The sequence below is a fragment of the Lipotes vexillifer genome, unplaced genomic scaffold (assembly GCF_000442215.2).
Source record: "Lipotes vexillifer unplaced genomic scaffold, Lipotes_vexillifer_v1.1 scaffold505, whole genome shotgun sequence".
NCBI classification, from domain to species: Eukaryota; Metazoa; Chordata; class Mammalia; order Artiodactyla; family Lipotidae; genus Lipotes; species Lipotes vexillifer.
In genome coordinates, this window is record NW_006785581.1 from 1,779,849 (window position 1) to 1,795,322 (window position 15,474).

Genomic DNA, 15,474 nt, shown 5'->3' on the forward strand with positions numbered 1-15,474 from the left:
GGGCATCTCCAGGGAGGCTGGCTGGAACTACGGTGTCTCAGAATAGACCATCTCTCCAAGTGCTGTTTCCTGTGGCATTTCATTTGCTTTTCGTCACATCCCTGGAGAAAAGAAAGGAGTGTATTTGAAAGGTTGAGGGGAATGAGGCATTTAGAGACACGTTGAAACTCTCAGGGAACTCGAATCTGGTTCTTTTTGGGGAGCTTCGGGGGAAGGAAGGCTCTTTCCTGTCTCCTGTCTCTCATTGGCCAGAATCTACCGCAGGAGTTAACTCCTTTGAGCCTCCCCACTGTGTTTCCAATTCGCTCTTTCTTGGCTGCCCCTGGGAATGGCAGAGATTCCATGGGTCTGGACAGTCTGGCGGGTATGCAGGTGTGGTGGTCCTTCTGCGTCAGTGGGGACTGTGGGGTGGACTCCTTAGTCTGTGGCAGAGGTAGAGATGGTGTGACAGTGAGGGCTTCGTGATCTCTCAATCAACCATGGGAGCTTCCAAACCTGGGAGTGGGGAAGCGGGTGGGTGGCCCCCAGCGTGCAGCTGGGACATGACCACATAGGAATGGTGGGTGGATTAAATGAGATAAAGCATGTGAAGGACTTCATTGGTACAAAGTAAGCCCTCAACACGTGTGAGCTATTTTTCTTATTCCACATGACCACACATGTCCTCCCTGAATATAAGGCAGATGTCACGTTCTCTGTGGATTGTTTCACTTCTGGGGGAGGGAAGGTGATTTGGACTCTAAAACCCTTACTTTTTTCTTCCACCTCATGGGAAGTTGGGATGACTAGAGGCAGTCTTACCCCCTCTGCTGATGATCCCAGGATCCACCCTGCATCTGTCACTCACGACTAGCAACTTCCTTTACATATTAGACAGAAGTAGTGGGTGACCCTGGCAAGGGTCACGACTGTGACTCCATCCCTGTTACCAGCCGAGAGGATCAGGGCAGACACCATCTGAGACCTCTAGAATATATGGGTGTGGACTTACATGCCAGCATATTGGAAATGTACTTAACATGATTATTGGCACATTGTAGGTACTCTCCTTGCTCTGGTTCATCTTTTACTGTTTTCGTTTTGTTATGGTTTTTATAACTTAGGAAGAAGTTGGGGCAGACAGATTGTTCTCTTTGCGTATGTGGTTTGTGTGCATGTGAATAATTTCAGCATCTTTTAAAAAGTCATTAATTTCTTCATTTATCGTCTTTCTACAGTTATTTACTAAATACTTTATGCACAGAGGGAAGCCTCACTGACAATAATATTTAACATATCTTGGATATTTAGTATTTTCTAGACACTATTTAAAACATTTGAAACTTTATCTAATATAAACCTCATAATAACCCTGTTATTCGGTAGGGGTAGGTAGCATTATTATCATCCCCATCTTACAGATGAGGAAATTGAGGCACACAAGATCAGAGTCACATAGCTAGTAAAGGAATCAGTTGGGATCTGAACCTGTGTGGTCTGAATCTACGGGCTCCTCTCTTAGCCTCTCTACTGCCAGTCCTGATGGTGTTAGACTTGCTTGAAAATAGTTCGCGTTATTGAATTGTAGAAGGGTGGATTCAGAAGGATTGAATGATCACTTTTCAGTCTATCTGAGAATACCAGATTGCTCAGGCTATGGCTCATTGATTCCCTTGATAAAGGGTAGCATTTATAAAAGGCCAGAGAAGAGCTTTGGGACACATTTAATGGACGTGGTCAGCAGGGAGAGAGGGTGACGGGTGTAGGATGAGAAGGCCTCGGGTCTCTCTCGGGCAGCCTTTTGCAAGATTTAAGCCTTAATGCCCTAAGGTACCTGTTGTATGTGATGAACTAACTTCTCTCCTAGACATCTAAAATGGTCTTGCATAAGTGCTAACCTTGGGAGAATTGAGCAAATAATTACTCAAATAATTTGTGTTCTTTTTTTTTTTTATGACAGGTCATAGTCACTAGACTGCTTGCATGACAAGAATGGATGCATGCTCTGAATTTAGGAAGAGAAACTGTTTCTTCCTAGTCTGTCTGGGAACAGTTTCCCAGCTTTTGTTTGTGTTCCTCATTTGGAGGACAGTGTTTGTAACTTGCCTACACTGTATTTAAGACTATAATTTGATTTTAATTTCCTGTTATTAGCTTGGTGTGTCAATATGTAGTCCCATTCCCATAACTGGACTGAATTGATTATACCTTTTGAAAACATAAATAGCAAACTTGTGCAATAATATATTGTAAGTTATGGGAGGTCAACCTTTTTTCAAACTGATCTTAATAAAATCACACATAAACTTCTAGTCTTATAAAAGGTTACAGCCTCAGCTGTAAATTTTTAAAGATGTTTTTATTTTTATTTTTTATTTTTTTACATCTTTATTGGAGTATAATTGGTTTACAATGGTGTGTTAGTTTCTGCTTTATAACAAAGTGAATCAGTTATACATATACATATGTTCCCATATCTCTTCCCTCTTGCATCTCCCTCCCTCCCACCCTCCCTATCCCACCCCTGTAGGTGGTCACGAAGCACCGAGCTGATCTCCCTGCTATGCGGCTGCTTCCCTGCTATGCGGCTGCCTCCCATTAGCTATGTGTTTTACGTTTGGTAGTGTACATATGTCCATGCCACTCTCTCGTGTTGTCCCAGCTTACCCTTCCCCCTCCCCATATCCTCAAGTCCATGCTCTAGTAGGTCTGTGTCTTTATTCCTGTCTTACCCTTAGGTTCTTCATGACTTTTTTTTCCCCTTAGATTCCATATATATGTGTTAGCATACGGTATTTGTCTTTCTCTTTCTGACTTACTTCACTCTGTATGAAAGACTCTAGGTCTATCCACCTCATCACAAATAGCTCAATTTCTTTTCTTTTTATGGCTGAGTAATATTCCATTGTATATATGTGCCACATGTTCTGTGGTTCAAATGCAGATCCCCAGTTGACAAAAGGCTGCCTGGTGATCCATGCGTTTCATTTTCCTGGGATCATTTCAAAGCTTCAGCAACCCCAGTTAGATAAGAAACAAACTTTTGTTTTCAATATTTTCACCAAGTGATTCCAGAAGTTAACATACTGTTTTGTTTTGTTATTGCTGCCCTGTGTTATTGCCTGTGTTATTGCTGCCCTGTGTTATTGCTGCCCTGTGTTATTGTTTGTTTTGTTATTGCTGCCCTGTGACATTATTTTAGGCTAGCAACATTTTTTTAATTTTACTTAAAGATGTGAGTTTCATATGGTATTAGAAATTCAGGTTGAAGCATAGTGATTAGTAAAGAACTTGAAATTGTTTATATTTGATCAGTGACATGGTGACAGTTACTCTAAATGAGAAAGAATGGATGAATTATATTTTGCCACCAATGCAGAGTTCCAAAGGTCATAAAATAACATACCACAATCAGGAAGGTTTAAAAATGTTAATCATCAGATACTTATTAGAGAGAGTTTGAAAATAAAGTAAAAAATGGTTTGTGCCAAATTATGTGGCTGGACTAAATGGATTTGGTGGCACTTATGTTACTGTAATCACAGTTCATATTTTCAAATTCATGTAAAGGGGTTTGTCTCTCTTTGAACATTTGGAATTTCGGTCTTACTCATTAAATATGTTAAAGGTTGATTGGAATTGTTGACTGCTTTAATCAGTAGTCAAAGCAACCTTTTATATGTAAAAAAAAGAGAAACTTTCATGTGTAATTATTTTTTAAAAAGCCTTCTGTAGCATTTTTATTTATTTTTTAAATTCAAGAATTTATTTTATTATTATTATTTTTTTTGCCGTACACGGGCCTCTCACTGTTGTGGCCTCTCCTGTTGCGGAGCACAGGCTCCAGACGCGCAGGCTCAGTGGCCATGGCTCACGGGCCTAGCCTCTGCGCGGCATGTGGGATCTTCCCGGACCGGGGCACGAACCCGTGTCCCCTGCATCGGCAGGTGGACTCTCAACCACCGTGCCACCAGGGAAGCCCAGTAGTGATGTTTTAAAATACACAGAATTTGAAGCAGTTTGCTGAAGCTTTTTGACACATGACACAAAGATAGGGGTTTTAAATGTTTTCAGATAGCCACCAAAGAGATATTACTGCATGCAGATTTTTAACTTGTATTTACAAACATTTCATGTCCAAAGCATTGCAAAATGAGAGTCTTGATCTTTCCCATGTACCAAAAACACATTCACCTTAGATTTCAATGACAAATGTAGTGTTTTTAATATTGCTTTTTAAAATAAAAGCAAATATACACTCAAGATATAAAATTTGGACTATAGAGAAAGGAAGGAAATATAAGGAAGTAAAAGAAAATCACTCCAGAATCTCACCACCTAGAGATAATCTCTTTTAACAGTTTAATTTTTTGACAGCAAGAGTGAAATTTATCTCGTCTTGGTTGAGATTCTGCTAGAAGCAGACCCTGAGCTCAGGATTTTAGTACAGTGATTTATTAAGATAGTGCTCCTGGGAGGAAGAAGTAGGGGTGTGGGCATGCAGGCTTGGGCAGGGCAGGCAGCTCAGCAAGGGTGCAATTTTAGCTGAAAGGTCAGAGGTACCCTGATTCACCCGGGGTTCTGAACGTACCTCAGCTATCGTCTCCCCTTGAAGTAAAGAACCTCCCATGCCTGTCAGTCACTGGCTCTGGGCCGTGGGGCTGGGGGTTGTGGAACTTGTAGGTAACTTCTGGCTCCTTGCAAAGTGGCTCCAGTGCCCAAAGGGACCCTCTGAGGGTTGAGAGATGAGCCATTAGCAGAAAGGCATTTGAAGTTGGCGAATGGGCACAGTGAACTGATAAAAGGGATCCAACAGAGTTCACCATTCATGTTTATGCAAGGAGGCAGTAGATAATGAATAAATCCATTAATATTGAAGGATAGAAGTCGAGGCAGCAATGGTAAGTAATTAAGCGTTGTGTTTTCCTTTGCATTCAGCTTATGCTGCTGATAGTGAGGTTATTAACATCCATTGGTTTGTAATAATCGGTTTGATTCCCTGTTGCAAAAGCTGAGGTACAACTGATAGGCATACTGCCCTTAGACTGGTGCTAGCTCTTGAGGCCAGGTGCCATCCAGCGTGGCCTGGATTGAGGGGTGAGAGTGGAATGTAGCTGAAACGGGGACCGTGGGCGAATAGCAGGATCAGTTCTCAGCATCTTAGGGCCAGTTTTAAGATAGGAGAAAAGCAAGAGATCTAGATGCCTTGGGACAGATCAAGAAATGAAGAGCAAAAGGGAACAAAAGACACCACAAGCAATGCCTTGGCTGAAATTTATGAGAAAGGAGAGGAAACCATGGTGCCAGTAATCCAGATGATGAGTAGTTGGAAATTAAATTACATTTGACATTTAAAGTTATGTTTATGTTCATATTTACAAATGGATGTGCCTGATATAATGGGAGTTCTGCCAAACCAGGGAACCCTGGAATGACAGCATATCTTGGAGATGGAAAACTCAGAATCTCCCCTATCCTTCCTGGTGGCCCAGCTGCATCCTATTCTCCCATCTGTGTTGAGAATTACCTTTTGGACTTAAATGAGCTTGCTCCTTGGTTGACTTAACCATGCTGTTAAGAATGGGAGAAAAAAACTTAACATTTTAGATAAAATAAGGGACTCTCAAACCTTTTTTTTATAGTAACTATTGAGCTGACTTTAAAAATTCAGGGTGAAACTAAATATAGATGCTAGTGATGTCAACAAAGAGGACCTTTGGTGAAGTGAGGTCGTAAAGATTCACCTGCTAAATATTTAAAATTTTATTGTAAGTGATTTTATTTATTTCCAGGGAAAATCTAGTGCTCATCTAACTGACCCACTTTCAGTTCATCGTACCTATATACCTTGGTCCTTGCTGGTCCCTCTGCCAGGAAAGTCTCTTCTTCCTTATTCCATTATTTAGTTCCTTCAAATGTGGCATTTTCTTCATAATTTCTCCCCACTTGGGCAGAATTAATTATTCTCCTATGATGCGTTACCATAGCATAATTAGAGCACATTTTTTTAGGACTTACTGTATTGTATTATGGTTTCTAGTTTGAGTTTTTTTTTCTCCCTCCATCCAAACTGTGAGTTCATCAAGGCCAAGGAAGAGGTCTTATTTATCTTTGGGTTCACAGTACTTGTGATCCAGGGCAGTGCCACAGCTGTCTCATAAAAGCTCATGAGAGCTCATTGTACATAACTTCCCAACTCTGTGGTCAGTGATGTCATGTTTGTAGTTCACAATGTCCGGTTATTGACACCACAGAAATCAGCAAATGCTAACTTTAGGGTTCCCCCATGCAATAGTCAATTGTTAAAAATTTACCAGCTCTACACTGCCGGTGACATTCTGCTATATAGAAGATACTCAAAACCCCTTTGTTAAAACAAAAAACAAAAAAGAAAATAAACCCAATTGTTGAAATTGAGGCTCTTCTGATACAGAAAGGGAAATTGACCTTCTTTCTTCCAGGAGTCTCATCCGTTTAATTTGCGACTCTGTCATTATCGTGGGATTCCTAGGAGTACTGTTAATTATTGTAGGTTGTTATCACTGCAGGCTGTTAACAATGAGCATTTATGTTTGGATAAGCAACTAAAAATATGAACTTTTTTTGTTTCCTGATTATTTGGCTTGCAGGGTGGAGTTCTAGTAAAAATTACTGAAGCGTGCCCTCCTTTGAACTGCTCAGAGAAGGATCACATTCTCCCAGAGAATCAGTGCTGCAGTGTCTGCAGAGGTAAGAGGGCTTGGCGATGGAGCTTGGCGTGGAGATGGAGGGCAGGGATTGAAGGTTTACTGACTAGTGTGATGATAATAACAATTGTCCAAAACTCTGCTACTTAGATATGTGTATGTGCTATTTACTGTCCTCAGTTATAGTCTTATCAATTGTAAAACTGGGGTAATAATCCTATCTATTTCCTAAGACTGCTGTAAGGATTAAATGGGATAATGCATAAGCACCTAGCATCATGCCTACCACGTGATAAATATTCAGTGAACAGTGGTTCCTATAATAATAATAGTTCCTGCATCATTATTGCATTTTTTTCTCATGAGTGGGATTGGGAAACATTCTTATCAGCTCTTTCCATGGGCCAATTCCCCTATCTGCCAGAGAATGACATACACTGAATCCTTACTCATAGATTTATATACTGCTTTTTTACTTCCTGCAAGGAAAAAAGCTTCAAGTAAGTAACACTTAACTGCTAATTAATGTACGAGCAGAAATTATTTTGCTGCCTATTCCTGAAATTCCTCTCTTTTCCAAATTTATTTCTTCAAATCCTCTGGATCAAATATCACTTCCTCTCTGAAACTTCTCACCCAGGCAGAATTAAATAGATTAGGAGAATCTAAAATTGATTTGAAATCTTACAAAAAAACGTCCAGTTAAACTCATTGCTATTATTTTAAACCTCTACCCACCATACAGTCTTCTCCACATTCTCACATATCCAGTGAGTTAGATTCTTTTTGGTTTACCCTGGAAGCTTCTAGAGTTAAGAAGCCAGGAGCATAACAGTTTAGCTCAGTTTGTATCCTATCTTACTTTTTTCTGTCTTTTCTCTAACACAAGCGTTGGCAGATATTTTCTGTAAAGGACTACAAAGTAGATATTCTAGGCTTTCGGGGGCCAGAAGGTTTCCACTGCAACTACTCACCCCTGCTGTTGTATTGACAAAGTGGCAGAGGTGATAGGTAAATAAATTAGTGGATGTGTTTCATTAAAACTTCATTTTGAGAAACGGGTGGCAGCTCGTAATTCGCTGACCCCTCCTCTAGTACCTTCTGATATGGCATGTTTTCAGCTTGGGCTGAGATTTCTCTTTGTGGTTAGTCTAAGAGAGCTGTGTTTTGGTAAAAATTCCCAGGAAAACTTAGTACCTGGATAACCATAAATGGCTGTTAGAATTCGTGGTGTGCCGTCCGAGTATCTCCCCTGATTTATCTGCTTTCATGGCTACAAGTGTATTTGCAGCTCAGATGCTTTAGAAAGACTAAAGATTGACTGGAATTTCAGAGGGATGCATTTATTGGTAACTGATAGGGTTGTTAAGTAGGTCTTAAAATTTAAGGCAAAATCCATCCCTTGATATTTGTTAAGATGCCAAGTGGGACTCAGTTTATGTAAATCCTTTCTGATTTATGGTTTCATTCGAGCAGGATCATTGATTATCCCACAGAAATTCAAGAAGATTTTCATTGCTGTGACCCAGTTTACAACAGACTGGGTACCACAGCTTCTGCTAGCACTTCTCAGGGATGCAGAAACTTTTTTTTTTTTAACCAATGAAGATGCTGAGAGATGTGACATCTCATTGAAAAGCTGACTCATTTAAGTCTCCTGTTGCTAGCGACCTGGTGGCTTTTACCAAAGCTAAGTCAGCTTTGAGGGAAAAGCGGGAGGCGGGAATAGGGCTTCATAGATGCGATCATAGCCAGGGCCAATCTGTACAGTTGAGGATTTTCTTCTTCCTCCCACCTGCTTCCTTCTCAGCAGGGAAACTACCAGCTGTTTTATTTAGCAGCTGATGGTTTTTCTTGGAGGCGCGTGTGAGTGAGGAAGTTATTTATGTCCCTTGGCAAGTCTGTGTTTTAACAGGAACCAACGTATGTCTTTAGAAGAGATAGGGAAAAGGTGGAGAGGTTCTTTTCCTGAGAAGCAGGTTGAATGAAACCATTTGGGTATATGGATTCTCTTAGGTTTCTCCTATTTATTCCTATCTCAGAATTCAGACCCTAGAATGAAAAAAGCATTATTTTTGACTGAAGCCCTTGTCAGCACCATTTACTGTCATTACCTCCTTTCCTGTTGACCCATAGCAGAGAGGAGCCCAGAACATTCAGCCCACTTTTCCACATACTGGGACTTGCTCTGCACATTGGACAATCAGGAAATGAAAAGGATATTTGTCTGGGCAGTGGGGTATTCTCTTTTTCATAAAAATGTAAAATTTATGTGATGATAACAAAAAAATCCATCCAGATGCGCTCAGAGGTCCATTGTCTTGAGCTATGCTCTCCATGAATTTTGCTCTGTGTCTCTTAATTCCAATTTATTTCCCAACAGCGTCCTTAAAAGTAGCCTAAGAGTTTCTCACAATATTGTGGGAGATATTTTTCCCCTTTGACTTCTGTTTCTTTTACCTTTTCCTCTGTGCTCGTGTTTTCTGAGTGGAGTCTTGGAAGATGAGGGGGGCTGGACAGTTTTGATTCTAATTAGCCTGGGAAAGCCCGCTGGGCCTCTTCTAAGGCACGTTATTCAGTTCTCTTTCCCCCTCCTCCTTGCCCCTCAAAACCAGAAAGTAATGAAAAGATGAGAAACGCTCAATATCTGTGTAAACTAATTTTTATCCTGCATATGGCGAGGCTATACCATTTGCTTTGTGGATTGAGACTGTCTCCTGATTGGCAGGCAGCGAGCGAACAGAGAGAGGTAAAACTGATGACCTGAAATACTTATTTCAGGGATGAGCACAGCGTGTGATTTCAGCTGTGTGGTTTCTGCCACCCTGATATTATTGATTACAGACACTGAAGTGGCTGTAGCCTCTTTCAATACCTGTACTGAAGGCCCTTCAATTAGCATATTTATCATCTCTCTTTGTCTTACTGGGAGTGTCAGATCTTTAGTCTGAGGGAAATCACCCCTCAGTATCATCTCTCAGAAATCTGAGTCAAAACCTTTCTCATGCCTGATTGGGGATTTGAAGTTTTCCAAGGTTTATTTTCATTAGGTTTAGACTGGAATTTGAGAAAGCACAGACAGTGCTATTTGCCCCCTGTTGGTCGATTAAATAGTATCCATAAAGCTCTCCAACTTGGAAAAAATAACGCTTGTTTTTTTTTTTTTTTCTGCGGTACGCGGGCCTCTCACCGCTGCGGCCTCTCCCGTTGCGGAGCACAGGCTCCGGACGCGCAGGCTCAGCGGCCATGGCTCACGGGCCCAGCCGCTCCGCGGCATGTGGGATCTTCCCGGACCGGGGCACGAACCCGTGTCCCCTGCGTCGGCAGGCGGACTTTCAACCACTGCGCCACCAGGGAAGCCCTAATGATTACATTTTATGAATCGATTCTTTGAATGTAGGAGAAAAGGGAGGGATGAAGATATGTTCCTCCCATAGAGAATAGTCCTGTCGTTTTCATGTCAATGACTGAATGAAATTATTTTCAGTACCAGCTGAAGGCTCTGTTTCATCTGTGAGATAGTGTTAAGACCCATTTTGCAGAGTTATAACTTGTTTCCTCAAGACCTAACATGTTGGCTTGATTATGAAGCTAATTTTTTTTTTTTTTTTTTACACTGAGTCATGCCCATTTTCTGACATGGTGGTATGGTGATACAGCTCCCTCCCCGCCTTGCTTCCATTCAAGGAGAGAGGTGCAGATTATAGCTTTATACTGGGTTTTTCTCTTTGTGGGAATCAGACCTAAGACCTTCGAGTTAAGAATAACAGGCTCTGGCTGATTTATACCGTTCATTGTATCAGCAGAACCGATATCCAGACTCGGTGCTTGGACACCTTGCCTCTTCAAATCTTGGGTAATGACAAATGCTGTAACTAATTTCTCTACCCTTCAGAGAAAAATGAAGGTCATCAGCTGAACAGGTAGTTATATCCACAGGGCTACTGTTGCAGCCAGGATACTGCAGGACAGTTACGGAAGACACATGCAAAAAGAATCAAGATGTTAGACGTTGGCAGGGAGAAGCCACTTTGCAGTTGCTGGGGTCCAAGGTCTCAGTCACCAGCTGCACTACCCAGAACAGCCCTAATCACTGGTGCAGTTTGTTTCTGATGCCTCAGGACAGTTTGTGCTGGCAGCATGAAATTTGTTTACCCTCATCATTACCTTGAGGTAATGGCTATAGCAGGAGCCTGTCCACTTAAGCGTAAGGCCACGAGGGTGGAGAAAGGGGAGTGGGTACTGGAGTGACATCTATGCTTCTGCCTTGGAAGGAGTAATAAAAGTATGGATGTAGCCCCAGCAGAAGAAGATTGCTCATAAATTGCCAGTGCTCTCAGTTGAAGGGGGAACAAAAGCCAACTTGACTGTGTCTTCTCAGGATTGCTCCAGGAAAACACACCAATCGTTTGGCTCATCCCAGAATTCTTGCTACACTCCTTAGGGTTTTATTCCCTTCATAATTGGCTCTAATTTTATCTTCAGTGTTGCCAGTGACTTTGGAGGGTTTGGCTGCATGTTTAAGATTTTCAGTGTTGAGGAAAACGTTCTTTCTGACATCTGTTCCCAGTGTGTTTATCTGTAATTTTAATTCATGCCCACTTGCCTTGTCATCTGGCCTGGGCTGAAATTAGTTGAGACAATTATTTGTACTACTTAAGATTTTATGCCCTTCAGTTAACTCCTCCCAAAGAGTCTTGGTGTGGCATGATTTTCTTGTTTTCTAGACCTCCTCCTCATCTTAGATGAATTCGTAACTGAAATGGTTTTAGAGGCTTTCAGTGTATTTGAGATGAAAAGAGATCTGTAAAAGAGGCACTTAATCAGAAGGTAAACTAGTGCCTGTATAGAGGAACACATAGTTTATAGATGGGTCAGGTCCTCTGCATATTGATAGATGGAATCTGATCAAAATACCTGCAGCCGTGGGCCACAGTGGGCACTGGAATGACAGGGCTATAGGCTCAACTGTTGAGGTTGGAAACAGAGGGCATTTGGAGAAGAGTTCAGTCTCAGGGAGCCCTTGAATTCTGTGTTCCTGAAAGTGCCGCAATGGATCCAGGCCCAGGGAGCCTTGGGCAGGAGGCACATTGCCCCAGAGAGAAGACCTGAAACTAAGACCAGGCTGCCTTGGACTGGAAGACCCCTAAGTGTTGACTACTGTAGAAAAACCAATTGCTTTCTAAGACAGAACCTGTGAGAATCCAGAGCTCTGTCTCTAGTAGGCCCATCCTGATGTTACAGCCCTCTGTCCACAGGAGCTAAAGGACTGTCCTCACCCCTCCAGGGCCCAGGCTTCTGTGGTATGTATGTTGGTTGTGGAGTACATTAGGGCATCCTGTTCCCATAAAGGATCTTTGGGCCGTATCCCTCCTATAGGGCCAGTCCATGGGTGGAGCTGTCTCCATACCAACTAGGCACATGGAATATATTGTACTCAGTTTACCTTTGCTCCTTGTGGTTTTCAAGCTTGGGCAAGCAGCAGTGATATGAGGAGTATTGGCTTTCTAGGATTTGAGTTAGTGTAGAGAAATCTGAGGTGCATTTTCAGATTGTCATTTCAAAGGTAACCTGCTTGACCTCTGGGGGATGCATTAGGGGCGGAAGATTGAGGACAAGCAGTGGTGCTCTACGTGGAATCAGACTTTATCTTAGAGAAACTAACTCCTGCCCAGGGGTTGTGACCTGTGCATTCCTTGCTGTGGAAGAAGTCACAGTAGTAAACCGTAAAGATCCTTATCCACTGTTGGATGGAGAAACCAGAGATGAAGCAGAATGGGGGGATGGTTTGCTGTAATTATAAAAAGGTACAGAGTGGGATCTGGAGAGTGGCAGTGTGAGGGCTTCATTACGACGGGCAGGGTTTATTATATGCAGATTAGGCCAATGGATTTAAAGAAAGCAAAGAGTTTTACAAGTGTTACTGATCTTTCACTGGCAATAGAACTCTAGAGTCAGGGCCACGAAGGGGAGTCCAAATTTTAGACCGCTCCCAGAGGAGAAGATATGACCCAAACACTTAACGTTTCTTCTTTAGTTTCCTTGATCATGTCGTGGACACATGCTGCTCCCTGTGTTTGGAACTCTTATGCTTTGTCCAGTCAACCTCACTCATCCCTCAAATCTCCTTTTGGTACCTAGTGTTAGGACCCTTCTCTGTGATACATTCCGGAAGTACCTTGCTCCTCTCCATCACAATATTTCCTGTAACCCAACAATCAAGGGTAGCCATCCCTGCTAGAGTGTTAGATGAATGAGGGCATGTTTATGATGTTTGTGGCACTTTTGTTATATCCCTATTGTCTCGCACAGTGGCTGGGCACACAGCAGGGGCTTAATATTTGTCAAATGAATGAATAGTACCTCTGCCAGGAGCTAAAATTAAGGAGGTGGTTGGAATAAAACCTGGAATCCCATTTCAGCAGATTGTGTGTCTTCCTCTGAGCATCTGTTCATTTCCACCACTCGAGTGTAAATAAGCTCCAAGTGGGTCTTACTCATCTTGGTATCTCATCCAGGGACGGTGTTCTATCGTGTGATGTTATTTTTCTTCTGACTTTGAGCCCCCAGGCAGCAAGTAATAATGGACTGTGTCCTGGAGAAAGAAATAAGGTTTGTTCCTTTGGAAAGATTCAAGGCATGTCAGGGACTAGAAATTGCTAATGACTGATGGAGTACTGGTCTCTTCAGGTCAGGGTTGGCGTTCCTTGAATGTCCCTTAGTGATTAAAATTATGGCTGGGAGGTCGTGTAGAGTGGTGGAGAGAGACTGGGTATTAGAATCCTATTTGGGTTTATATCTCTCTTTCACCCTGCTAGCTACCTGACCACAAGGAAGATAATTAACATCTTTGTGGCTTGGTTTATTCATCTTTAAAACACTCCTTTAATTCTAGTTTTGAAAGACTGAGGATTTAGTCATTAGCTCTACAAATGTTGGAGTGTTTATAATGCGTTGGATATCGCCTTAGGCACAAGGGAAACAAACTCACAGGGTCCTTTCACTTGAAGAAGTGAGCGTCTCATGTGAAGACAGACATTCAGCAAATAAACACAGAAATTAACATGTAATTAGTAATTGTGATACCTGCTATAAACAAGAATAGGGTGGTATGGGAGAGAGTAATGGGATTTTCTTTAGACCTGAGGGACAAGAAAGCCTTCTCTGAATAGATTATCTTTAAGCTGCGACTTGATGACTGAGTAGAAATTATTCTGGCGGGGATGTTTCATAATGTTCTGAGTTGGTGGGACAAGCTTGCAAAGACCCTGAATCAGGAAAGAGACTGGAGTACTAGAGGAATTAAAACAAAGGCTGATACAATTGGAGGGAAATGACAGAGGGAGAGGAGAGCCTGTTTGTTGTTTCAAATCAAAGTTAAGGATTTTGTATTTTTTCTTAAGTAAAATGGGAAGCCCTCACAGGATTTTTAAGGGGGATTGTGACATGACCCAATCTGTTTTATTTATGTATTTATTTATTTAGGCTGTGCTGGGTCTTAGTTGCGGCATGCGGGCTTCTTAGTTGCGGCATGCGGACTCTTAGTTGTGGCATGTGGGACCTGGTTCCCTGACCAGAGATTGAACCCAGGCCCCCTGCATTGGGAGCACGGAGTCTTACCCAGTGGTCCACCAGGGAAGCCCCCCCCAATCTACGTTTTTAAAAAATTTTTTTTATCTTTATTGGAGTATCATTGCTTTACAATGGTGTGTTAGTTTCTGCTTTATGACAAAGTGAATCAGTTATACATATACATATGTTCCCATATCTCTTCCCTCTTACGTCTCCCTCCCTCCCACGCTCCCTATCCCACCCCTCTAGGTGGACAGAAAGCAACGAGCTGATCTCCCTGTGCTATGCGGCTGCTTCCCACTAGCTATCTATTTGACGTTTGGTAGTGTATATATGTCCATGCCAATCTATGTTCTAAAAGGATTTGTTTGTGAGGAAAATAGATTAGGGACAGGCAAAAAGGGGAACAGTAAGGCAAATAAAGCGCGATCCATTTGAGAGATGATAGTTTGGAATAGGATGAGTTTTTCTTCTTGCTGTGGAGTGGGGGAGAAAGAGATTCCAGAGATATTCATGAAATAAAATTAATAGAACTTGGCAAGGGCCAGTATTTGAGGAGAGAGGACAAAGATGACTCAAAAAAAAAAAAAAAAAAAAAGGAAAGAAGAAGATGGTTTAACTGGATACAGGTCCTGCAGATGGTTATGGAGAACTTGGAGAGCATGGATTTTGGAATTAAGAGTTCAGTTTCAGTGAGCTGCGAGACAACCGTGAGGACATCCAAATGAAATGTCAAGTGGGCTATGGCTGTAGTGACATAAAATACAATATGTGGGCTTCCCTTGTGGCACAGTGGTTGAGAGTCTGCCTGCCGATGCAGGAGACACGGGTTCATGCCCTGGTCCAGGAAGATCCCACATGCCGCGGAGCGGCTGGGCCTGTGAGCCATGGCCGCTGAGCCTGTGCGTCTGGAGCCTGTGCTCCGCAACGGGAGAGACCACAACAGTGAGATGCCTGCGTACCGCAAAAAAACAAAAACAAAAACAACAACAACAAAAAACAATATGTAAAGTGGGACATGCAAGACCGTGTTATTTCCTATGCTTTTAGAGGGCGGTGTGAGCCTTTGTTATTGCTTCTAGAGAAGCGTGGATGTTCTCAGCCAGAGGCCAGAAGAGATTGAGCACAAGTATTGGCCTAGTCTCAATTTTTCTTAAGAACAGATTGGCAGAGCCTGCAGTTGGGTCCTAAATGGGCCTATTTAAAAAAAATTTATAGGGCATAGCAGGAGTTGAGA

At 42.2% G+C, this 15,474-nt stretch overlaps 1 protein-coding gene across 3 annotated transcripts in view; it reads left to right on the forward strand.

Annotated features, from left to right (window-relative positions):
* Positions 1 to 15,474, forward strand: part of NELL1 (neural EGFL like 1) — an 881,356-nt gene that overhangs the window by 209,021 nt on the left and 656,861 nt on the right. For all 3 annotated transcript variants that reach the window (XM_007457631.1, XM_007457632.1, XM_007457633.1), the window contains one exon: positions 6,609 to 6,708. In XM_007457631.1, coding sequence (XP_007457693.1) covers positions 6,609 to 6,708 — 100 coding nt within the window. The remainder of the gene's footprint in view (positions 1 to 6,608; positions 6,709 to 15,474) is intronic.